The sequence below is a fragment of the Musa acuminata genome, chromosome BXJ1-1, assembly GCF_036884655.1.
Source record: "Musa acuminata AAA Group cultivar baxijiao chromosome BXJ1-1, Cavendish_Baxijiao_AAA, whole genome shotgun sequence".
Classification (NCBI taxonomy): domain Eukaryota; kingdom Viridiplantae; phylum Streptophyta; class Magnoliopsida; order Zingiberales; family Musaceae; genus Musa; species Musa acuminata.
This window is the reverse complement of record NC_088327.1, coordinates 13073625-13100067: the sequence shown is the minus strand read 5'-3', so window position 1 is coordinate 13100067 and position 26443 is coordinate 13073625. Positions and strand designations below refer to the sequence as shown.

Here is a 26443-nt window from a genome sequence, read left to right as displayed (position 1 = left end):
TTGCTAACGTTGTCGCTATCTACAATGGGCATTAGAAAACGATGTGGATTATCTTTCGTCTGTTGTCGGTCTTATACTTAGTAGTTTTGTACGATATACATTAGGTTTGACAGATTCATTTTGTTTAGTTTTCAGCTTATTCGATCTTAGTTTTCAGGTGGAGTGAAAATTGGTCGAAATAGTCTCGTTTTTTCGATGCCATTGATATTATTTTGGTTGCCAACCTAACGGCGTGAAACATCAGCCCTAAGTCAACAACCCTTCTCGGCATCAGACAGATGAGATTTTGATTATATATTGGGGGTGGCACTTTGCTTTCCTTTCTGCACGACGAAAATGTTGGGAGGATATTTATTGCTTCAAGAAATCGGAAGGTACAATAATTTAGTGCGCACGTTCATATGGAAACTAAAACAGGCTCAATATGTTGCATCCAAGGCTATGATCTTAACATGACAAAGTTTGTGCATTCATTCACTTGACAGGCTCAGCTCACCCACATCTTAATATGGCAAACTCTGACATATAAAATGTAACACAAATCGTAAATTAGTTGTAACCAATAAGCTATGGGTGATAAACTCCTCGACAACAATGGCAACACTTGCCAAAACATACACAAAGAAATATTCCAAACATTACATTTTGTTTCACTGATACCAGATTGTGCTGGGCAGTATAGCACATACTTTTCGTTCTTGATGTCCTCACAATTCTCATCCATTAAACCGTGATTAGAAGATTTCTCAGGAATTCAGTCTACATGATCAGAAACCTGGCCAACTCATTCGGGCCGAGACACTTGGATCTTCAATATACAGACTACATGACTAGTGAATACTTGTTCAAGAAGCATCTAATAATATAAAGATCATATGCTACAGCTAAAGCAAAAAAAAAAAAAAGGGAAAAAGCTGCATTAGAAGCAGGTTAATTTTGCATGGCCTTTTAACACCATAAACAGACCTTTAAAACAGGACGCACGAAATTTGCATTTGCACAGCTAGACGCCATGGTTAGACTTTTGAATGAGAAAGTAGCTGACCTACTAGTTCTCATCGGTGAGCACTCATCAAAACATCTGCTGGCACCTGATGATTCCAGCAGCTCCTCCATAACACAACCATCTTTCGCTCCCTTTGTTCATGTTCCACCTCACTCTATGAATTGCCGAAACTTTCGGAGGAAATACTTCATATTCTTCTTTATCATCTTGAGTTTTGCATTTTTCTGATACCTTTTGCCCCTCTTTGCTGATCCCAAATGATTGGTCAGTCATTTGGCTGGGATCATGTCTCTTTGTGCCATTTCTCGATTTTGCTGTCGTCTTCGAAGGAACCTGAGAACCACCAGCTCCAGACAGCATGGCCCGATCACCTCCAGAAGATGATGCTGGTAGTGGAAGGAAAAAAAAAGGGGTAAATATAAATAGTAAACACTATGCGGCAAGAAGGGTCATCTTTTTTTTCTTTTTATTCACCTGGAAATGGAGAATCTTCTCCTTTCGTCTGCTCTGTATCCAAGAAGTTTGACTGTATGGTTCTATTTGCATTCCGGCACTCATTAGAAGGCTTCTTCTGTATGAAAGGAACATGTGCTAGTGGCGTATTTGGCAATGGCGTGTAGATCTTAAAAGTCCCACCTTCTGATGAAAGTGAACCACAAAGAAAATGTGGTGTGCGTCCTCGTCTTGGGTCTTTGTCCACAAATCTAGTTGTAAGCTAATGAAAATAACATGCAACAATGCAATTACTTTGCACATTTTTCATTGTATACAGCAAAGATAGTTGGAAGTAAATCAAGGCTGCGACTTATGTTCCTACAAAAAGAAAGTCACCTGGAAGCGAACTGTGGAGCCATCGGCACAACCATAAGCAGCGAAACCTAAAACAAATAAGCAACACAAGTCACCATCAACACAGAATTCAAGTAAGAAACCATGGAAGCTTTTGGAGGAGAGGTTTACTAGAGACTTATAAGATACTAACAACATAGAATCACAAGGTTTTACAGAGACTAATTGGTCATACATATGATAACAACATTCCAGATAAGTGTGCATGTATGTCCCTTCTTTGATAACCAGTCTGGAAGATAGATATAACAACAACAATCTGTAATGTACCAACAAGATAATTAAAGTAAATAGGTAGATGATTCGACTTTGGTACACCTCAGGGAAGATGATACTGTGTATATATAAACTCTGATATCTACCAAATAAAAAGAAGCCTTCTGCATAATTTGACAACGAGCACTGATTTATAACAATTTATGAAATTCAAAAATTATAAGTGAGATAAGATCAAGTCACAATCTGGGACAAGCCAATAAGAAACTATGCATGGAAAGTATGCCACTGAGAAATCAACAGTGTCCATATTGAAACTTCATAAATTCTTCCCATCAATACTTAATAAAGTTGACATGAATAGAATGCCATTTCAAAAATGTTCTGTTCATAAATGGACTAGATTCTCAGTCTTCACAAGACACAAATGCAGGCAAACATCATCTACCAATCTTGACAAAGTGAAGCATTAACCTAAAGGTATTTTATATGGGATTCATGTGAATCATCCAAACATTCAACAAATCAATTAGCTGTGCCCAAATAAAATGCTGCAAGCATTTGCCAGACCTTGATAAAACAAAATTAAATGGATGTGATACCAGTAGTTTGTGAGACATGAATGCTCCAAATTGCAAAGGATGTGCACGAGAAGCTATGCAGTCCCTGATACTTTGATCTAACAAATGGTGTCCCTGTAACAGGGACATCATATGCAGCATGGTACAAGCTGAGGAATCTCACGGTGCCATCATCAAGTGTTATGACTATACATCTGCAGAAACAGACATGAACATAAGAATGACATGTTGACAATAGTCACATTTATCTAATGAATTGTTTGTTCATTGTATCATGTGTTTCATGTGCCCCCACTATATGCATTTTTCAGTAGTAGATAGTTATGACTTGGTGTGGTCATGGTTAAGCACAGTCTTTGGGCATACCATCTAAAGGCCAATGAAGTCCTCGTAATGTAATTTGGCTACACAGTAAGCGCCTAGGAAACATGAGGCATCAACATGTCTGATTCTCCTTCTTTCGATGGTTATAATAACATATAAAGGCATAGTATTATATAACTTCATCTTAGCTCTTTAAAACAAACTCAAATGTGTATGTATCAACCCATACTAATGTATGTTATTGTCATAATAAACTTAATATTAGTATATATCACTATCTTATATTTAATGATTTTCCATTTATGTGTATTTTAAGAACTGTTCATGCACCAATTTATCTGGATACATGCAGTAAGTATCAGGGTGACTGACAACTTTTTAGAACCTTATATGCCTTGAGATGCAGAAATAGATATCTATGGTGCATGCACAACACAGATTTTAAATTACTAGACCACAACCCAGACCTGTTATTTTCCTAGAAATTACATTAGCTTCTAAAACTTTAATGCATTTATTATATTATACTGACATTTTAAATTACTAAAAAACCTACTTACACATCTCATTTTCCTGAAAATTACATTAGCTTTCAAAACTTCAAATCATCTAATGACTTGTATATGTGCACTAAAGTAACATTTTAGACTACTAGAAACGCAACCCAGATCTATATCGTTTTCCTAAAATTTACTTTAGCTTTCCGAACTGTAAAGCATCTAATATATATAATGCAAAAACTAATACATAGTATTAGGCTACAACATACCTCAAGTTTGGGACAATAAACATCATATCACTTGTACATTCCGTTGTTGGCAAAAATTATTTAGTTATCATAGCTTTTAATCAGAGAACCAAAATAAAAAATGAAACTAGGTGCATACTTTTACTTTGAAGAAAAGCTGATGCATTGACTTTCTCAGATGATTTGAGGGACACATAAAGATGACTATTAGCATAGGTTAACCCACTCTCCCCAAAGACCAACATGAATATATGTGTTATTTTCACGTGTTCACAATCAAGGTAAACGGACACTTGCATGGTTGCACAAATATAGTTTCTTAATCAGCAATCTAAATTAGCAGCATTCACAAGATGCGTGAAATTGCCACAGGTCTTGCAAGTTTATGATAGTTTATGTTCAGTTACTTGAAAAAATATTTACCACTAACAACAGGGAATTGAAATAATAAGCAAAAAGGAATGAAGAGAGAAATCACAGACATTAATATCATCTACAAAATGGACATAAAGCATTACAAATTCAGTGAAATTAATATCTGCCATAAAATGGAGACTTTACATCACCTAGGATCTTTCAGCCAATCAACACTCAGTACAGTTCTTTGTATAGAATTAATTTCCCATAGAGGACGGTATGGATCACTGCAGGAGAGAAAAGTGCTTACTTGTATCTGACAAACAGTGAAAGAATAAATAAATTTCAGCTAGAGATCCTATTATCTTGTAAAAAATAGACATAAAAAACATTAACATAATTATTAATTTCAATTACAGGATTGTGGCCAGATAATTAATATTCATTAGTAATCAAAATTTCTCACACGCACACATATATGTAATATGCATTTGTGTGTGAATATATATTAAAATATTATGACAATAATTGAGAATTTTGCAACTTAATACAAACCTGAGATAAAGATTACATTTTTGGGCACAAGGAACCAATGAAGCATCTAACATCTTCCATATCATATTCCGCTGGCATTCGTCACAATTTACACATTAATTTTAACCACAAAAGTAAAGAGTTCCTAAGGTCTCAATTTACCAAAGAAATATTTACTTTTTAATTATAAAAAACAGGTATTAAAATATCCAAAGTCCAAAATGATTTAATGCACCAAATCCATAATATATTATGGTTTGTAAAATGATAATCAGAATGGAAAATGGACCTGTTACATTCAATTACCAAAAAGTAAAATAGACCATACAACAGCAATCTAGTAATTAGCCTACATAGTAATTAGCATGTCTCGATCTTTCATGCAACTATATGACAACATTCAGAGAAGGAATTAAATCACTAGATTGCTAACCATAATCAGCTTACTACGCTTTTTCACTACAAACTTGGTTCATAATTCCAACATTCCTATACTGTAAAGATAAAGCATTCAACATTTTTGTTGACACCAGAAGTTTAATATGAAAAGAAAAAGATGTTTAATCAGATCTGACTCACCAGACAACTTGAAAATCAGCCAAACAAAGATGTTAAGATTTACTCCATGAACCATAATATATAAATAAAAATATTAATTTATTGGTGGCAGTAAAATTAAATAGGACAACTTTTGTCCTCAAAGTTCAATTTGTCTAATTATATGCTAATAAAGTTATTCGACTATTTGATCTTCAAACTTTTTGAGTATGTTTTTTGTTAAACAAGTCTAATCAACTAATCAAACTAATTTAGAATCAAAAGTAGCCAAAATATCAAAAGTATCAATTTTCAGTTTTAGTAATGTCCAAAAGATATATTAAGATAAAACATTTGTTGTGCTCACAACCAGACATTCTACTGGATATTCAGCAAAGAAAAGAAATTGTCATACATATTGAACAATATGCATCGTCTTAAGTGAAAGAAGAAACAATTTTATTGAAGATTACTCAGCAGCAAACATTCACAGGGCTTATGAAAGAACAAAAGTTTGCTTTCAGTAAGCATTAGAACCTGTGTCACTAACCATGGAATGGACACAGAAGAAACCATTTCTTCTCTTTACTGAGTCGTATGTAAAAATCAGAACACATACATACCGTAGATCCCAAAATTTTAAACCATCATGCCCAGCAGTCACAAATACATTGCTGCTCTCCACTTCGCTGCATAAAAGTAGACTGCATTAGTGACTTCCATCAGTTGAGAATTAAAAGAAGAAGAATGTTAAATTATTGTGCATACAGTGATCCAGTCAGCTAGTATGTGCAACTGCACAAAGTCAATGGCTACCTCAGTAGAAACATCATTACACAATTTGACATCACCAAACACGTCCCAAATATTCTTCTTATTTTTCTAGGATTTGGTGAAGTCCTATTATTACTACCTGTACACTATATGCTAGTTAAACAATTGAAACAATGTTTCTATTCCTTCATAAATTCTTTATGATGATTTAGTCCATAGTAAATGTAGATAATCGCCATTACTTTTATTTCCATAACCCTTAAATCCATTGAGTAAACATAGGTGCAATCAAAATATTTTCTTGCCAATTGTCTAAAATATGAGTATCAAGTTTTTCTGATTTAAGAACATCTAGGTCCAAGGCAGTCCACCCAAGAATCAGTCTGGCCAAAAATAAAAAATAAAAGCTTCTTAAATCACATTCTTGATTACAATACTAATAGGTAGTTCCAGATTGTAATCTCTATGGACAAATCTAGCTCCATGACTAAAAGGGCACAGCTTGAACACTAAAATCTGGTGCAACAAATACTAATCCGTAATTCACTTCCCCTGTCATCATGAAATGTAGACACTGAGGGAGTCCAAATACTTTAGGAATAGAAAACAGACTCATTACCTTTTTCATTTAAAATATTGAACTAACCATCTATAGTTATATCAGATGCCTCGATATTGGTCTCGGTTGGTTGAACTGTAAGACTCGGTTAAACTTGTCTGATTCTTAAGTTCATCGTGATTTGAACTGAAAGAACGCTGAAAAAATTAGAAAAGCTCTAACAAATTTGAAATGTTGACCAATATATTTACTAGACAAGCCACCAAGAACGAGAGCCCTATGTTTGAGATGAAGTAATCGTTCTAACATCCACCAAGATTTGTCCATTCATAGCAGCAAAATGTTTACTTCATAGCCTATGCATCATCTTAATTTAGACATTAGCCAGCAAATAAGAGGCAGCAAGAGAGTTTGATTATGTAACAAATCAATGAGCAATTGCAAACAAGTATTTGACCTCAATGATTGAGTCAATTGTATTAGTGACATGTCTACTTCCGTGTTCATTTTTTTCTACAAAAGTAGATATTTTCTCTACGACGACTCTGCAAATCTAAAATGTTCTCATAAAGAATATCCATTTTTGCAATACCTTCTAATAAATGCAGCTACCAACTTGCCACCTGACCTAACACTTGAAAACTTCTAAAATCATAATTTTATTACAAGTACACACTCTATTGTGAAAGACCCATAAGCAATCAACACTCATAAACTTTAAGAGGTCAAGGTTGTGCTTTCAGAAGATTTAAACTCTAAAAAGAACTTGCAAAAATATTAAGTACCTTGCATCTGGAGCCCAGGCAAGAGCTCTTAAAGGAGCAGAATCAGCAGTGAAACAAAGCAAGGGCCTGGTATCTGTCAATACAGATGCAAAATGAGAGTGGCATTTAAGCATTCTAGTTTCTTCTAGACAATCATCCTGTTTTAATCTTTTTGAAGCTTATTTTACCAAAAGATAACATAGGAATTATCAACCTTCCCTTTTTTTCTGTTTTCTTGACAGGGGAACATTCTTCATGTTCATCCTAAAATTTCCAAGATAATGTATCTTAGGGACTATTTTTCTTGTCAGCTACAGTGGATAAATAGGAAATCTAATCACCAAATTTTTTTCATAATCAAGGGAATGCAAATGCTCAAACAATTCATTTTTAAGTTTTATAGCTAGTTATTAGTTCTAGTAAAAATGAGTTACAGTATTAAGAGAATAGAAGTCTACACAATTTGTATCTTCCAAAGTTGTCCAAGTCTGTTTTAACAAATCCTTAAAGTAGCTTGAAATACATAATCATCTTCAGTACCTTGTGATGAACATTGAGTAGAGAACTTCCATAAGGCAACCTGGAAGTATAAGATATTCATTAAATCCCAATCTACCAGATAAGCATAGACATATTTATTGTAGAAACTAGAAAGGTCTAATGTCACAAGAATGGAAGTGTAAGGAAATGGGAAAATGCATGAGGTATCTGCTACTGTTTTACCGTCCCATCATGGCATCCAGCTAGAATTAGATCATGAGGCATTGACGGCGACCACTCAACTGTCAAAGGAATGCTGTAAAACAAAATAGAAGGCAACATTAGGAAATTTAAAGGCATTTTAAATGATTCAAAAAGTTAAAGTAGACTGTTCTATCCAGTTAAGTCACCGAGTGCCCAAGAGCTCGCCTAGGTGCCCAGGCAAGGTGAGGCCCGAGCACTTGATAGGTGGGCTAGGCAAGCGACTTCAACCAGGCAATGGGAGGGCCAAGTGCCCGCCTGATTTAACTCGAGCTAAGTTGAGCCTTAGTTGAGTCAATTTGGAGTAATTTGGATCTCTGGTTCGATTGAACCAGATGATCACCCTAACCAAACCCCAACCCAACCCCCACCCACCCCATGCGTCTGCCAGTGCCCTAGATATAGTGACGGCCCAGCGACTACAATGTTTCCTCAGTGATTGACAACAATTTTCTTCTCCATCTGCAAATGGTGGCACCAGTGACAATGGCATCTTCCTCTCCATCAGAGAACAGAGAAAACACTGGCAGTGTCATCAACCCCCCCCCCCCCCCCCCTATCTCTCTCTTCCTCGTCTCCCTCCTTCGCACACTCCCTTCTCCTCCCTCTTTCGCCCGTTCATTGCAGCCCCCCAGCCTCATCACAGTCCTCCCTTCCCCGATCCCTCCTCCCTCTTCCCTTCCATCTTCCCCCTTTCGTCGCAGCTCCCCCGTTTCCCGATACTATCCTCCCCCTCCCTCCTCCTCCCTCCTCCCTCTCCCCTGAGTTCATCGCAGCCCCCTTTCTCCGATCTCTCCTCCCTCCCCCCTCTTCCCCCTGCAACGTTTCCCTGACCTCATCGCAGCCCTCACCCCTCACCCCCCGCACCACCACCCCCACCCCCCCCCCCCCCCCCCAACCCCCCAAAAAACCAATCTCTCCTCCCTCTTTCCCCCTTCTTCACAGCTTCCCCCTTTCCCCAACACCATCCTCCCCCTCCCTTCCCCTCCCACCTCCCTCTTCCCCCCTTCATCGCAGCCTCCCGCTCACACCAACAGCCACCCTCCCCATCATTCAACTCCTACTCCAACCCCGATAGCCCTACTCTTCCTCTTCCCTAATAGCTACATCCCTCTTTGCCTTCTCTCTTCTCCTTCTGTTTGCTTCTTCATCCTCTCCTTCCGAACGTTTCTTTCTCTTCTCCTTCTGTTTGCTTCTTCCTCCTCTCCTTCCGAACTTTTGGCGTTTTTCTTCCTCTTTGACTTTCTTGAGGGAAATTGTTAGATTTTTGGCATTTATCTTCTTTTGTTTTGTCATTTTTATTACTAGATTTGCACAATATAGTGCTTTGGTACTTTGCACAATATAGTACTTTGGTACTTTAGATAAATATCACCATCGAACCAATGTTTCGATGGTGATATTTGAAATATAAAGTGACACAAAACTCATGTAATTCCTTAATTTTATTTTAGTGCTCATATTTCTCCTTAATTATATATTTTTTAAATCTTAATATTTGTTAGTGTCTTACTTTGCTCGGACGAACGCCTAATACCTTGGACATTTTGACACCTTTGTGCCTTTTAGCACCTAGCGCCCTTGACTATATTGGTTTTCTCAGATAAAAAAAGAGTTAACTAGATTGTACATATCAAATCAATCTCTCAAAAAGTGAAAGGAACATTTATTTTGGAAATACAGTGTCATTGAGAAAATTAAAATTCACAAACATAAAATTTTAAAAGCTAGCACAGAATTGAATTCAACAGATATATAATTTCTTGGATATCCAACTACCTTAGCCTGTCCCCATATTTCAACTTTGAGCATCTGAACACAGGTGTCAACTTGAGAAAACGAGGATCGCTAACTTCATCACGACTAGAAGTATATAAGGCTTTGACCAGGCCAGGAAGTGGAACTTCCCACCTGCATTTGCCAAAAAAATATTTGAAAAATATATACACATTAGATTATACAACCAAAATGTGAGATAAAAATGACTAGGATAAGATATTCACATACACTTCCAAAGAACCATTTCCCAGCAATACAGCAAGATATCCCATGCGATGTTTGCAAGCTGCATTCGTAGTTGGTGGCTTCCATTTCACATCCCATGCAACTTTTCCATTGTGTGCTAAGCAAAATACAACTCTGGGCAAAGCAAGGATATGTGGTATCAAAGGATGAACAGTTTCGACTTCAGGTGACCTTTTATCAACAGTTTCATGATTTAAGAGCACCGAATCTTCATAATGATGGTCATGAGTTGGCACACATTCAGCTGATAACTTACAATCTCTGCTTAACTCAGACAAAATGGTGCTCTCACAATTGTGATCTTCTTTGTTATTTCCTTTTTCTTCTCTTCTCACTGTGACATCAGATGGAACAGATTCCACCCTTGTCTGACCTTTACCGATGTTTTCATCCTTATCATTTGTATCCTTCCTTGGTAAGGCATTTGATACACGAACAGACAAAGGCAAATTCAGAACTTCCTTTCTTGGTCTTCCTCTACTTCTTGGTTGAATCAATTCTTCTTTGCACTTAACATCTGCTAAATTGTTTTGTAACTCAACAGACAAAGACAGAACATTGTCGCCTGTCTTCAAATTTTCATTGTTACTGCATAGTAATTTCTCCTTACCATCTGAAATCCCAAGTCTGCCTGAATTAGGCAATACATTGGTATCATTTCCCAATACATCAAGAGATGATGAAATAAAATTATTCAAACTTTGAACTTGTTTCTTTCTAGGTCTTCCTCTACGCTTTGGTTGAATTGGTTCCTCTTTACAATTTAAAGCAGGTAAAACAGGCAAAGACAGTGAATTGTTTTGTGACTCAGATAAAGATGGAACATTGTCCCGTGTCTTCAGAATTTCATTCTCAGCAAATAGATGCAATGTGTCCCCATTTGTCCCATGTTCACTTGGATTGGGCAATGTAGTGGCATCATTTCCTGATTCATTGGCTGATGAAACAGAATTGTTCAAACTCAAAATCGGTTTCTTCCTAGGTCTTCCTCTACGTTTTGGTTGAATCAGATCCTCCTTACACTCAGCTGATAGAACTGGCAAGTCCACTGAATTCTTACCCGAATCAACACATGACGGAACAACAAAGTTAACCGTGTTCTTGATCTCATTATTACCAAGAGGAGGTGCTGCCTCTTTCTCATTCACATTAATAATGCCTGGAATAGAATGTTTTCTAGGTCTCCCTCTGGACTTTCTAAGAGATGATATTCTATCATCATTTGAACATGTCCTTGTACTCTTTACTGGAGACCTTGTAAGATTTTGTAGAGATACATCATTCAGACCATTAAGATCAACTGCACTCTGCATCAACTTCTCAGATCTTCCTTGAGGCCTTGTTGGACTAAACTCTTCATCGCTTGAAGAAGCTGGTCTTTTCCTTGGTCTCCCTCTAGGTCTTGGAGTGGTTGATTTTTCAATTTCTGGTTTCTTTCGAGGTCTCCCCCTAGGCCTGCGTGTGGCTGAAACATTTATGCCATCTAAATCATGTTTTTGTATGATATTTTCCTTTCTAGGTCTTCCCCTGCCTCGGGAACTTGCTATGGGGATCTCAATTTCCTCATCCAAATTTAAGAGGCACCAAATTTGAATCATACCCCTTCCAATCACAGGGACACCTATCTTGTGATACGCAGAACTCGGAGGATGAGCAGAAACCGCAAGATACTGCTTAACAAATAAGTAAAAAAGGATCAGAAACAAATCACACATTTTTAGACATAATATCTTATAGAAATACCTGCACAGCTAACAATGTCAGACATACAATCTACCCACCATAATTTGGAGAGGCCAAGAAAAGTTTTAAGATGATGACAACAACTGCCGTAATTTCAATGTATGTTCTCTTTTATGTCCAGATGGTGATAAACAAGGAAACCATGCCTTTTTACCAAAAAACTATTTGGATAGAAATCAAAGACAATAAATGAAGAAAAAGATAAATGAACATGGATCATTAGAACAGTTATAGAGAAATAAATTGAGCAAAATGAGTAACCATAAGTGATAAAGGGTTTATGACAGTCAAACATGTACAGCAGTTTGATTTGTGCTACTATCTGTCAACCATGCACACAACTGTAAAAAGTTTTCGTTTTTGGAATAGTTAATCTATATGACTTCCTCTACACCACATTGTCACAAACGGTCGTCGCGCACCCGCAACAACTTCGTTCAACAAACCGTTTGTCGCTTTTGCATGCTTGTACAGATACATGGCAGCATGTTCTACTACTATATCTGTCAACTATGCACACAACTGTAAAAAGCTTTCGTTTTTGGAATAGTTAATCTATATGACTTCCTCTATACCACATTGTCACGAACGATCGTCGCACACCCACAACAACTTCGTTCAATGAACCGTTTGTCGCTTTTGCATGCTTGTACATATACATGGCCAGTGATTTAAAAAGCGCTAGGCGCCAAGGTCCAAAAACGCCCGAGGCGCTAGGTGCTCGCCCAGGCGCTCGCCCGAGCGAAACGAGACGCTAAAATATAAAAATATATAATATAATTAATAAATATAATTATTTAAAATTTTAAATAAAAATATGCTATTAAATTAAGAAAATCTAATATACAAAATCACAATGTCACATTAACAAAAAGTTTCAAAATTCAAAACAATAAAATTTTACATCAAAGTTATTCATCATAATCATAATCAACATTAAAATCAAAATAATATATTCTTAATCTATTAATAGTATTGAAAATTAATCATTTCAAAATTCAAATAAACTTAATATTAACAGTATAAGCCTGATGATGGAGAAATGAGGAAGCAGCGGCGAGCGGCGACAGCGGCAGCGGGAAAGGGAGCGGCAGCGGCGAGCAGCGGGAGGTGTGAGCGGCGACAGAGGCAACGTTTGCGAGCAGCGACAGCGGCAAGCGGCGACAACGACAGCGTTTGCGAGCAGCGAGATCGGGATCGGGATCGGGAGCGGCAGCGGGTTAGGGTTGGGTAAGGGTTATATCGATTTAATTGGTTCGATTGAACCAACTAACAACCGAACCAGGACCGAACCAGACCTAAAATCCTGGTTCGGTCGCCTTGGTTTACCCAGGCGCTCGCCCGAAGCGCCCAGCGCCTGGGCTCGGGCGAGCGCCCAGGCGGTGCCTGTTTGAAGCGCGCCGCCTGGGAGATTAGCGAGGTGCTCGGGCCTCGTCTCGCCTCGCCCGAGCGCCTTTTTCAATCACTGTACATGGCGGCATGTTTTGCCTTGGTTTTGTGTGTTTTTGCTTGAAAAATGTAAGCAACGACAGTTCGCAGCGTTGCAGTGCGATCTCTCGCTATGTCGGGCCAAACTACCCTAAAATGGCTCAGTTTTCGCTTGCCACGGCTTGTTTTCTGCATACCGCCTCACACAAAACGTCAGCCATCTCAGTACCCTGGAAACCCCCGGGTGGCACCAGGGGGGATGAGGCTTTGGGGTAGTGTCGAGACGCTCGGTTCCTGGGACGATTATGAACCGAACTATTCAAATTGTTTGGGTCTAAGTTATACTTCTCCACAAGCCTCCACCCCCAGACGGATGACCAAACTGAAAGGATAAACTCGCTCCTCGAGCAATATCTTCGGCCCTACGTGAGTGCCAACCAACGAGATTGGGTGAAGCTGTTGGACATAGCTCAACTCTCCAACAGAGCCCCTTCGAGATCATTACAGGACAACAACCGTCGACTCCTCACACCTCACCTTGGCTATCGGTTATACAGGGAGTAGTCCGTAAAAGAATGGCACCGCAATGTAGATATTGCGCGGGCTTATTAGGAGAAGGCGGCCAAAAAGATGAAGAAGTGAGCGGACTTGGGAAGGTGACCGTAGGAGTTCAAAGTCGGTGACTTGGTGTTGGTGTTGGTGAAACTCTAACCAACATCACTTTAGTTCTTTAGGCACAAAGTGCGTAAAGGATTGGTGTGCAAGTATGAAGGTCCCTTCCCAATTATCAGTAGAGTGGGCAATGTCTCCTACAAGTTATAACTGTCGGCGTGGCTCAAAATTCATAATGTTTTTCATGCCAACAACTTGAAAGCCTACAGCTCAGATCCACAAGATGCTTCTCGAAGTGTTCCAACCCGGCTACCTCCCACTAGAGCCTCCTTCGAGAAGCGAGTTGAAACCATTTTAGCGGATTGCAAGACGAAGCTACCCAACGGAGCTGAGCAGATCGAGTACTTGGTGAAGTGGCGAAAGCTTCCCTAGTCTGAAGCCAGTTGGGAGCCTGAAGATGCCCTACGACATGAAGAAGCAGCCATCAAAGCCCTCTAGCATGCGTCGACGAGGGCATCGACAGTTTACGTAAGGGAGAATGTCATAAACGGTCGTCGCGCACCCGTAACAACTTCGTTCAACGAACCGTTCGTCGCTTTTGCAAGCTTGTACAGATACATTGCAGCATGTTTTGCCTTGGTTTTGTGTGTTTTGGCTTGAAAAATGTAAGCAACGACACTTCGCAGCGCTGCAGTGCGACCGCTCGCTGCGTCAGGCCAAACTGCCCCAAAATGGCTCCATTTTCGCGTGTCATGGCCTGTTTTCTGCAGAGCGCAGCCTCACACAAAACTTCAGCCATCTCAACACCTTGGAACCCCCCGAGTGGCACCAGGGGGGATGGGACTTCGGGGTAGTTTCGGGCGTTGAACAATCTTCACAAGTTCGCACGTTAACTTGACGGGAACTTGCCTTCGTGCCCAACACCCGATGAGCAGTTTGCGAACTTGCAACTGTTCGTTCAACCTTCTAAAGTCCTTGTTTTCTCCTTCCTCTCTTTTCTATCTTGCACTCAAGGTGCTCGCTGAATTGTTTGTAAAGCTTCCCTCTTCGCGAGACATCGGGACTTGTTTGTCGTTCAAACTAATCAACTTTCTATTTTTCAGGTCCTTCGGGACCTGTACGATGTTGCGACTAAGCTAATCCTTTACAGACGCATATGTCGCAAGGGCACCTCATTACTTAAGCAATCCCAGCTAAGTCCGAGGAGTTGGCGCAAGGGTGCTTCACGACTTAGGCAACTCCAGCTAAGTCCGTGACTTTGCCGCAAGGATGCCTCACGATTTAGGTAATTCCAGCTAAGTCTGTGATAACATGGCATAACGTCATAAGGCACAGCAGCACAAGGTTGCAAAATTTGGCTAATTCAACTCAAAACTTGTCACTTATAGTAGTTACGCACAAAGGAACTAATAAAGAAACAAACAGACCCGTAGCAAATAAGAGACATAACCCTATGACTCAGTCCTAGTCTTCTAAGTTGCTTGTCTCTTAGACAACCGTCTAAGTCACTGAACAATAGGATACTTCATGCTTCTTTTCCAGAGCCATATCATTACCAAATATTACCAAGTGCTTTCAGATTTGAGCAGATTCACTAGTATTTACCTTTTATTGTGACCATGCAATTAACCTCAATTATTCTAGTCATCTTGTTTAGAAAATTAGTACCAGAATCAGTGGTAAATTAATATACTAGAGCATGTGAGTGTACATGTACGGATTTTTGGACGTACCAGTACAAACTAAGGTATGCAATTTCAAATAATACCGCCTGGTATAGGCGGTACGTACCGGTCCATCAGTTGACCGGTACACAGACCGCCCATTACCAAACGGAATTATATATATATATATATATATATATATATATATATATATAAACGAGGCGACGTCGCCCCACGTGGGAGAAGGAAAATGCGACGTCACTGAGGCGATGCAACGTCGCCTTTTATAAAAAATATATATATAAATATATATATAATCTTTTATATATAAATATATATTTATTAATTTATAGATATATATATATATATATATATATAAACAAGGCGACGTCGCCGAATTATATATATACATATATAGATACACACACACACACACACACACACACACACATATATATATATATACACCGAGGGCTATATCGCTCGGTATACAGTATCGTACCGTACCGAGAGAACGTCGAAACTCCGGTATGGTACAATATTTCAATCCTTAGTACAAACTGTTTCATACTTTATGAGTCTGTTCAAAAGAAATTCTGGACATTTCCAGCTTATTGAGGTGACAGCCAAGTAATGTTCAAAGCTACCAGCACAAATTTCAACGTGCTAGATCAGTGATCTATTTCGCACACTTTCCCTAGTAATTTTACTTTCTATGTTATGTTATACTTCTCCAGCTCATTAAAGACCTGGCATATACTATTTGATTGCCTGAAACATAAAATAATGAGATCTCAGGTATCAAATGTACAAAAATTAAGATCCTATTTTCCTACCACTGTGGCTAATTACCTTCTTTGTTCAGTGCTTCTCAACTATTTCTAACCATACAAAACAGAGGAAAGGAAAATTGGAAAAAAAGGATTCCTATACCAAAATACCAACCTATTAAACAACTAGAAAAACAGTCAACAGTCCATTTGCATGTGAAGCACAAGACAAAACCAAAGGGGATGAGTTCAGAAAATTTGCTGAAGTGATATGAAAATTATGCAAACAAACAGGGACATACTGACAAGTGAACCTGAGATTTCCACTCTTCAACAGTTCGTGCACTAGCTCCTATGTTATGTTACCCAAAAAATCAGCAAATTAGTAAACCTTTCAGGAACACATTTACAAATCAAGTTAAATTCTAAATAGTGTTAACTGCATCAATGTCATGGAGAGAAAAACATAAGGTCATACAATATGTGCAAGAAATCCATGCGATATTAGAACTTTTAGTGGCAACTGTTCTTTCTTCCAACTTCCTTCAGAAACGGATCTTCATTCCAATGTGAGGCAACAAAAGGAAAGCATGATACACAAAATGTTGCCTATCAGTACTTGTATCATTTAATACTAAATCCTACATGATGTTTTCATTTAAATGATTGTCAAGAATGTAGAATCAGAAAGATGGAGTAACTCATTAGATTAATTGTATAAGGTACTAAGAATAACATATTGCAAGTGATAACAAAAAGGAAAAGTGAGCATAAAAGGTACCTCACATTTTATTTTGGAGTCTCTTTTTTCATGACTGCCGGGACACCAGTCAAGTGCCCAAACAAGCCCGCCAGCATGCAAAATGAAATCATTGCTGCAAAGTTATATCAAGTGTTTTATCATATAATATAATAGGCTAATAAAAAGAACACATTAGAAAATAATAAAGTTGAAAATGGAATTCATGTTAACTAGCTAATGTCGGTATCCTGATACGAACCAATTGAAGGTTTATAGATAATGCATCATTGATTATTAAAACACCAGAAATTAACACGAAAACTGGCATTGCACAATACCATGGAAATTAGATCTATCAAGGACACTCGATTGGTTTCTCATTGTCATCCATTTTTCTTATCAAAAGAAGCAATTTAACAAGTTGATGACAAAGAAACAAAAATATGGTACAACCTACAAAAAATCAACATGTAAAACTAACATAAAAAGGCTAAACTGTTTAGGAATTGGTCAAATTAGCTGCAGAAAAGAACAACCACCACAGTTCAATATAGAAGTGATCCAAGGAAAAGCATGTTTCAGTCTCGATTGGACTTATCTTTACTGGTTCAAGCATTGGATAGATCAACCACTGACCAAGTTATATCAGTTTCAAAATGCAATAGAACTTGAACAATTTGAATATCAAGTTACAATTTGTTGTGGTCAATTGCAACAATCTCTTGGTCAAAGTGAATATTATCTAGCATTCATTTTTTCCCTCAGTTAAGATTTAATTATACTCTAAATTTAACTAAAAATATGACTTTTTACGGGACTCAATGGGGCAAAAGATTCATGTAGTCAACCCCAAATAATTGGAACATTACGCCTTTGTTGTTGTCATAGTTATTGTATTTTACCATGATGCGGTTTTTCATATACCTTTATGCAGCATTTCCTGGTCCTTCTAGCAACCAAGATGCAGAAAACACATCATTGGTCAGATCTAAGAGTTCCAACTATTACCTATATGAGCAAAACACGAATGGACATGCAAATTTTAAAGGTCTCTAACAAGCCCATTAGCGGTGAGAACAACCAATTTTTCAGAGAAAACATGAATAGATATGTATTTGTAAATTAAGAAAAAGGCTTCCAATGTATTCAATAAAAGTTTAAAATAACGACTAAAATAACAAAGTTTATAATTTTTAATTAAGTTATGTGAGAATTTTAAATCAATCAATTCAATCTACTAGTTGATTTTGCCTAAGTCACACAGCAAGCCAAGCTCAACCTGCTAAAGGAATCAGCCTACTAAGGCACGGGCAAACAACCATCATCGCCTCGCAATGGACTTTTGCAAGCATGAAGGAAAATGACAAAGCCTCAAAGGTAAGTGCAGGCACAATAAAAACCAAGCACTTGCAATAAACGAGCCAGAGGGCTCACTGAAAATGACACACCACCACTCAGGTATAATCCCAAAACTTCACCCAGCCTTGTGCCACTCTAGGGGTTCAAGAGCTCTGAGATGGCTAACCATTTTTATGTTTCATGTGTCATAAAGGAAAATTTTGCTATCAATTTAACTCAGAATTAAAAAATGCTTCATCCAGTGAGGGGCAGAAAAATGAACTTCAACCTAAGTTCTCAAAGCACCAACCAGATGCCAAGTACACTCTGAACTCCCACACCTTCCAACACGTACATTTAATGTCCTAGTCGTACTCTACTAAACTTCCGTACTTATGACATAGAAGAGAATCCTACTAGCTCAAACATTAGGGTATATAATTACTCACAGAAGTTCATTCTATGGTTGAACATGCATGAATACCAGCAAGTTTATGAATACAATAAAATTCAAAAAGGTGGATACAGCATGTGGGAAACCAAAAGGAGCAGAACAGAGAGTCTAATTCTTTACTAAAACGAAAATGACTACTAAATTAAGAAAATCATATAAATAAATAATAAACTGTGAAACAAAGTGAATCAGGGAGATATTCTCATATTAATAATCATTGCTGTAATATAATATTGAAAATAAAATTTGACAAGAATGTTTGTCAGGTCAGCTGAACAAATCTAATAGAAAACTAGACTAGAAAAATTCAGAAGTAACCCACATAGATTAAAGGAATCTCGTGGTAAAATGCAAAAAACTGCAGGGAAAATGAAGTAGCATCATAACTTTCTGTGATTATAGAAGAACTTTTCCACACCCTATTGGTCCAAATTACAACATTAATTACACTCAAATTAAATTAATAGACTTACAAATATACAGATAAAATGCTCAGTAAATAAATAAATAATCAGATGCCAACATAGATATACATGAAGATGTCGTATGATAATCAAATAACAAAAGAAAAAGGGCATAAAGGATACCTCTCAGATTGTTTTCTTTCATCTGGTAATTGAGAAATCTGCACAGCATATCAAGCAATGAGTCAAAATGAATTGTCTGAGGTCAAAAAGCTACATCTGCAACAAAACCATTTGGAAAAAGAATAGAAAAATAAGGCTGGTTTCACAAACCTTGGGAACAGCAGCAGACGAAAATTGAGGTAGGCTTATATCTTCTGCTGCATCTTTAACTTCTTCACATGTAAAGTTGATGACTTTTGGCTCATAGCAGAAGAACTTCCACTCTCTGCCACAAACTAATACAATGATATCGATTCTCCAAAAATCAATTTGAATATAATACTGAAGAAAATAAAATTGTCAAATTTATGCAATTGGATACAGATCATAACGACAAAGGTTTACGTCAATTCAAACAAGACCGAAGTTGTTAGTTATTCAAAAGAGCAAATAATAACATCATGAAAAACTCCATCTGTTATCCATCAAAACAATGATGTTAATGAAAAATCATACAACAGCAATACTTGGGTAACACAAATCAAGCCTTTCGTACTATTCTAGATCGACGAGGACCAAAGAAACCGACCATCTACAAGGTGCAAAAGAACAAAGACAAAAGCTCTATAATCCAGAGTGGGCTCACTTCAAGAAGGTGATCGTCGAGGAGAACCGCTGGATCTCACTCGTGTCAACGCTCTCCCCGCCGGACGTTCTACAGAGATCACCAATTGCATCCATCGCCGCGAAGAAGTTCTCGACCGAGTAATCAAACTCCGCAATCCTCACCTGACTCGTCGCATTGGCATCCCGGGACCGGCCGGCATCTGCCCTCCCCGATTCCTCACGATCCTCTTCGCTTTTGCCATCTTTCGACCCGGCACCTGCGTCCATCTTCTCGACGCTCTCCGGCATCGAATTGAACGAGCGAGACGCGCAAGATTCGAATCCAAAGAAGAACGGAAGGGTTATAGAGAGAGAGACACAGAGAGAGAAAGAAACCCTACAAGGAGGTGCGCATGAGAGCGAGAAAGGGGTCTTAAAGGATGGATTTTAGACAACGACTCGGAATTCGGTAGAAAAGAAATGTACTTTTTTTTCGTTTTTGTCTATTTGTTTCTCCTCTCTCTCTCTCTTTCTTATTTTATTACTCGGTCTACTTTTCTTCTTCCTCTCCTCTACTATTCCCCCCTTCCTCTTCTACTTCTCTTTCTCCTTCTTCTTCCTCCTCTTCCGTCTTCCCTTTCTCCTCTGCTCCTTCTCCTTTCCTACTCACCTCCCTCCTCTCCTCTTCCCCTCCTTGACGAACGGAGAGCAGCGGCCGTAGCGCGACGGGGGCGATGGCGGCGGTGGGCAACAAAGAGATCGCCTGGATAATTGGCTTTTCTTAACTTCTCTATATAGGATTTCGAAGTTACATAAATACCCTTCAAAATATCGTTTAAATTATTTTTAGAATTAGAATAATAATGTCTTTTGATTATACAGCAAAACCTCCCGGTTTGGCTTCGTAGGTCTTTCCATGAAACCGGACCAGACTAAGCCGTTTCCGGTTCGACCGATCGATCCGGTCTGATCAGGATGTTTGGTGGTTCGGCAACGATTCATACATTGCTAATTACCACAATTTTTTTCGATAATTTTCAGTACTTAACAAGAGTTATTTTATAATTTTAAAAAGTTGAGTTCGATCGATACAATGATCAAAACACTACTAAATAATTAAAAATAAAAATACTTTGCTCGTTCGAAATAGTTACATAATAAAAAGTCCGAGGTTGAATTATCCAATAGACTCTTATAATTCTAATATTATTCGTTTTACGATTTGATTAACATATTTATTATATAAGTGATATATCTCATGTTTAAGTTTATGTGTAAATGTCATGTATCCCATTTAATATAATAAAAATATTTTTTTAAAAAATATTATTCTATTTTTTAATTATCAATTATTCTGTGATAAAAAGGTATTAACCTTGATATTTTAGATATATTTTAAGCATATTGTCATGAATATAGTTGATTTTATCGCTCCGTAAAAGCCAACCTCCTTGAAACCTCCCGTGACCTATAAAAAAAAAAATGGGTTAGAGAAAATACCTCACGTGGATCCACGTGCAATCATTTCAAAAAATACTTCTGTAAATTATAAATAGACTTTACAACAAATGGTTCAAAATAATCCACTACAGATCAAACATTTCTCGTAAGTGTCCACGTGACATAATCTTTATTTACAAGTCTAAAGCGGTTATCAAACCAAACTAAAATGAAGTCATTAAGCCTTCGATCGTTCTTCTATATTCTGTATAAAACATGAATAAATCAAAAGACATAGAATTATATTAAACATCATGTTTACAATTTCATCGACAGAATGTCAGTACGTCACATATGGTATATTGTTATGCAATAATAATATAATAAGCACATCTAAATATACAGTAATAACAACTATTACTTTATCTTTATTTTATTGCGTCAATATGATGATCCAACATCGAAAGGTTGATGGTAATCATAGACAAGCACATGAAGATTCATGGCATCTAAAGTCCCTGATTAGTGTTGAAGCAATGAGGCCACATTTGCCTCTTTGCATCATGCAATTTAAACATATATTTTACATTTAATATCGACATTGGTTCTACGTGAGATGTGATTTAGAACATTGATAATAAAAGACGCTGAAAACATATAAATGATTTTATATTAACCGTATTATAGATTTTTGCCAATATGCAATCGATGCATGATTACTATACATAATTTTACCCCCCTAAACAAGTCGAACATTAATAACTTGCATTATAAAGTAGCAACTTAATCGAGTGGTTAAGTCTCGTGTTTTACATTGATTATGTTATATACGAGTGTAATTAATTGTTAAAACAAAAAAAGAAAGAAAAACCACAGTACATACTATGCTTGAGATAGATGGAATTTGTATATGTTTTAAAAAGCAGTTGTTCTTAAAAATATTACTCGAATAAAATATTATAAAATTTATATCATGTTAAATACATACATCATCACTCTATCAGTATATTTAATAACCCAATTAATTATCATATCATCTTCTTCCACAATTATATTATTACTAGACGCATGCTCCATATTTCTATGACTATTTTTATATTATATATATGAAATATATCTGATGAGAGAAAATATCATCGATGATGTCTTTGTCAATTTAATATGATTTAAACTCGTAGATTGTTCGAGGTGCCTATAGGTAGAAATGTCAAGCTCACATATGTCGCCACATAAAAACTAAGATTACGAGAAGTTTCTTGACTTGATTTCTCTGATACTCAAATTAGTAACCCATCAATCTCTCGTTACAAATGTTAATGGTAAAAAAAGGTAAGTCCTCTCCTCATTTATGTTAAAAAGGTATTCTTATACCTTATTACAAGAGATCAAATATTTTATGAAATATTCCATGAGGAAAGAATACTCTATGAAATATTTTTTCAACTCTTGTCCATGCAAACAATTGGATGGAAGGTGATATGGACTTAGATAATGATTGATCGATAATATATTTTTTACTATGTCTTTTGTGTAATATACCAATTATACCCATTTTTAATATAGTTAGTGTAGAATACTTGTTGCTTGAGTTGGCAATATAAAAGGAGAATTTGTATATGATTAACACTAATCAAGTGACTAATCTTTCTTTAGTTATTCCATTCTTTTCTTCACCAACATCCCATCATTTTTTAATAAAAAGAGGAAGAGCTTGAGAAAAAAGAATGAAAGGTAGATACCACTTGAAATAAACATAAATTAGGGAAATTTTTGGGGCAATTGCCTAATGCCAAGTTACAACTTGGGAGGCAAAGTTTGATATTGAAAAATACCAAGACATCTTAAAAGGTGTAGGCAAAATATTAAGGAAAGGAATCTTAAAAGTATGTACTTGTGGGCAATTATTGATGGTTGGAGGTGACCATGGACATCATCATCTTGCCTATGCTAAGGTAGCATTTAATAACCCCATTGCTTTCCTTTCCAAAAACAAAACAAAGTAAAAGAGTCACAAGATTGGAAAATGCACAAAGAAAAAGTACAAGGCATGGTTCAAGCAAGGTTGAAGCAAGCTTGGTCTCTAAGCAAAAAAGAAGCTCCACAACATTCCATTGGCCCCATTGAGACTTGTGCAAGCAGGTAGTCACACAAAGCAAAAAGCTAAGATGAGAAGGGAATACAATAGCAAAAAGTCATGCTAGATAATGCAATAGGATGGATCGCTTGCATCTTCCAATAAGCTTTTGTGGCTTTTAATGGAGCTCTCCTCCACCATTGTTGAGTTCAATCATCACCTAAAACAAATGCTTCTAATCAAATCTTTTATTCTTATCCTTCTCTTTCCTCGACCACAATGCTAACTCATTCCACCTGAGATGAACTCAGCCATGCAACCCACACTATTGCCTTGTAAAATGCATGCCAAGTTAAGAGTGAGCATTTCCACATGTACATTGATGCATTGCAAGTTGAGATTTTTGGTTTTGTCTTTGAGAGATACAAGGCTAGCAAATATAGTATAGTTGTTGTGTTTGGTGCATGCGTAGCTGCCAATCTGTAGGTTTTACTCACAGACAGCAAACTTAATTCATCTTCTCCCAAATGATGGTATTTGGATCACCATATTGCCCAAGTATTCTTTGTATAGTAAGCTGAAATGATGGTTGAACATCCAAGATGCTTCTGTCTATTCGAGATTTAGGGTTTAGGATGCAAGAAGAAGAAGTGCTTCAATTACACTTGCTCTTTCAATGGCCTATCATGGAGTACCAGCTGCTAAATTCGATCCCACCAAGTCTCTCTTTGCTTTGTTGATTCCCTCTCCAAATCTACCTACATCTTCCTCCAGCCATCATTCTCTCGGCTCTATAAATACCCCCCCAAAGCCGACATCCACTGTCACACCACCAAGAAATTAACCTCTTTGAGTACTGTAGCTCGAGGGAGAGAGAGAGAGAGAAGATGAAGTGCATGGATCTTCCTGTCAGCTTCCTCATCATATTCTCCTCTCTTCTGTCTGTCGCGCAGTGCAGCGGCAGCGGATACCTCTACCCGCAGTTCTACCAGCATTCATGCCCGAGTGCTCAAGCCATCGTGCGGTCGGTCGTCGCCAAGGCCGTCGCCAGAGAAGCCCGCATGGCTGCTTCCTTGCTTCGCCTCCACTTCCATGACTGCTTTGTGAAGGTTTGGTCATCCCCTGTTCGAACTAGCCGAGCGTTAAGAGTGTCTTAATGCTACTGCTGCTGCTGCTCGGTTTGTCAGGGCTGTGACGCGTCGCTTCTGCTGGACAGTAGCGGGACGATAACGAGCGAGAAGAGGTCGAACCCCAACCGGAACTCCGCGAGGGGGTTCGAGGTCGTCGACGAGATCAAGGCTGCACTGGAGAAGGAATGTCCGCGCACCGTGTCCTGCGCCGACATCCTTGCCCTCGCTGCAAGAGACTCCACTGTCCTGGTACGGTCTTCGTCTTCGAGAACTGTTGGAAAGCTTCCATGTCTTGGATTTTACGAGCATTTAGATTCTGTTTTGCTCTGTTCCTTCTGTTTTGGGAGAGAGTAGACTGGTGGGCCGAGCTGGGAGGTTCCGCTGGGGAGGAGGGACTCCATAGGAGCGAGCATTCAAGGCTCCAACAACAACATCCCTGCTCCCAACAACACCCTTCGGACCATCATCACTAAGTTCAACCTCAAAGGCCTCGACCCCGTCGACCTCGTCGCTCTCTCAGGTACGACACTGATCATGATCACGGCGACCGAGCTTTACGTGCCGAATCCGTGACGCGTCGCTGCATGAACCGATGGGTGCAGGCAGCCACACGATCGGGGACTCGCGGTGCACCAGCTTCCGGCAACGGTTGTACAACCAGACGGGCGACGGGCGACCGGACTCCACTCTGGATACGACGTACGCCGCGCAGCTGCGCCGCCGCTGCCCGCGCTCCGGCGGCGACCAGAACCTGTTCCCCCTCGACGCACTGAGCCCCGGCAGGTTCGACAACCAGTACTTCAAGAACCTGGTTGCCAGGAAGGGCCTCCTCGCCTCCGACGAGGTCCTCTTCTCCGGCGGCAGCGCGACCACCATGCGGCTGGTGAAGTGGTACGCGGAGAGCGAAGAGGCATTCTTCGCGCAGTTCGCCAAGTCCATGGTGAAGATGGGCAACATCACACCTTTGACAGGGAACAAGGGAGAGATCAGGAAGAATTGCAGGAGGATTAACCATTGAAATGGGTGTCGGTGTGGCCTTCTATTGTCCCAGTCTTCTTCTTCTTCTGCGTGCTCGATGGGTTGACTTCTTTGTGGCATTTCCTCTCCATATATATATAATCCAATAAATCTGGATTGAGAATGTTTGAGCGGACAAGTGGGGCTCACATGGGCCCCATTTGATCCAAATACATCATGCCTCCCTTCTTCGACAAACCACTAAGGGGTAAACCAAACAACACCCATAAGGCTCCTCTTTACCACCACACTTCTTCTTCGTCACTTACTATAAACATAATATAAATATATACAATTTATTTTATTTATAACATCTGACTGATTCGAAAGAAAAACTTCGACGCACCCCAAAAATATTTCCTTTATATGCGATGTGTTAAATCGGAATTGTATGCATTGAGGAGCAAAGAACATATAAAGCATCCGATTATGTATCCCAAAATATTTCTTTTATATGCAATACATTAAATCGTGACATGAAATCATTAGAAGTATTCAAATAAGTCTTCTTTACATATTTATTAAACATTTATGAGGCCTTAAAATATATATATATATATATATATATTATATTATATTTTTGAAATTGACAAGTCTTTATACTGAAGCATGATGAGGACAAATAATATGATTATTATTTTTTGGTACATTAAATTAGCAAAAAATAGGTATGTAAAAGCGCTAAATTGATGGTAAAATTTGATTTATATCTTGGTGGAATATATATAATATATTAAATTATGGCAACACAAAAATTATACTTCCAACTTTGAAACGACATGTAAAAGCCCTAAATTGATAATCATGGAATTACACAGTGAGACTTCTTCCAACATATATGACT

General features: G+C 38.2%; 2 protein-coding genes across 3 annotated transcripts; one reads left to right on the top strand and one right to left on the bottom strand.

Moving 5' to 3' along the window:
- Positions 1-702: 702 nt before the first annotated feature.
- Positions 703-20688, bottom strand: LOC135580747 (uncharacterized). Of its 2 annotated transcripts, XM_065184634.1 has the most exons (15): positions 19979-20688; positions 19504-19618; positions 19354-19391; positions 17014-17107; positions 9998-11685; positions 9770-9901; positions 7973-8045; positions 7790-7829; positions 7271-7343; positions 5776-5841; positions 4291-4368; positions 2674-2846; positions 1838-1884; positions 1481-1721; positions 703-1392 (listed from the first exon to the last, which is right to left on the bottom strand). In XM_065184634.1, exons 1-15 carry the CDS (start codon positions 20245-20247, stop codon positions 1073-1075), a joined length of 3447 nt encoding a protein of 1148 aa, XP_065040706.1. In that variant the 5' UTR covers positions 20248-20688; the 3' UTR covers positions 703-1072. The 2 variants fall into 2 exon arrangements, with proteins under 2 accessions (XP_065040706.1, XP_018686674.2); XM_018831129.2 differs by lacking the exons at positions 19354-19391; positions 19504-19618; positions 19979-20688 and having other exon boundaries at positions 17019-17107.
- Positions 20689-24264: 3576 nt separating this feature from the next.
- LOC135674608 (peroxidase 72-like) lies at positions 24265-25723 on the top strand. Its single transcript, XM_065184621.1, has 4 exons — positions 24265-24561; positions 24640-24831; positions 24937-25102; positions 25185-25723. Exons 1-4 carry the CDS (start codon positions 24340-24342, stop codon positions 25598-25600), a joined length of 996 nt encoding a protein of 331 aa, XP_065040693.1. The 5' UTR covers positions 24265-24339; the 3' UTR covers positions 25601-25723.
- The last annotated feature ends 720 nt before the right edge of the window (positions 25724-26443 follow it).

Coding starts and splice junctions, on each gene's coding strand:
- LOC135580747 (XM_065184634.1), bottom strand. CDS start 20,247: ATGCCGGAGAGCGTCGAGAAGATGGACGCAGGTGCCGGGTCGAAAGAT. Junction 17,108..19,353: donor GAAAGAAAACAATCTGAGAG/GTATCCTTTATG, acceptor ATAACTTTGCAG/CAATGATTTCATTTTGCATG. Junction 7,830..7,972: donor CTGGATGCCATGATGGGACG/GTAAAACAGTAG, acceptor TTATACTTCCAG/GTTGCCTTATGGAAGTTCTC.
- LOC135674608 (XM_065184621.1), top strand. CDS start 24,340: ATGAAGTGCATGGATCTTCCTGTCAGCTTCCTCATCATATTCTCCTCT. Junction 24,562..24,639: donor TCCATGACTGCTTTGTGAAG/GTTTGGTCATCC, acceptor TCGGTTTGTCAG/GGCTGTGACGCGTCGCTTCT. Junction 25,103..25,184: donor CGACCTCGTCGCTCTCTCAG/GTACGACACTGA, acceptor CGATGGGTGCAG/GCAGCCACACGATCGGGGAC.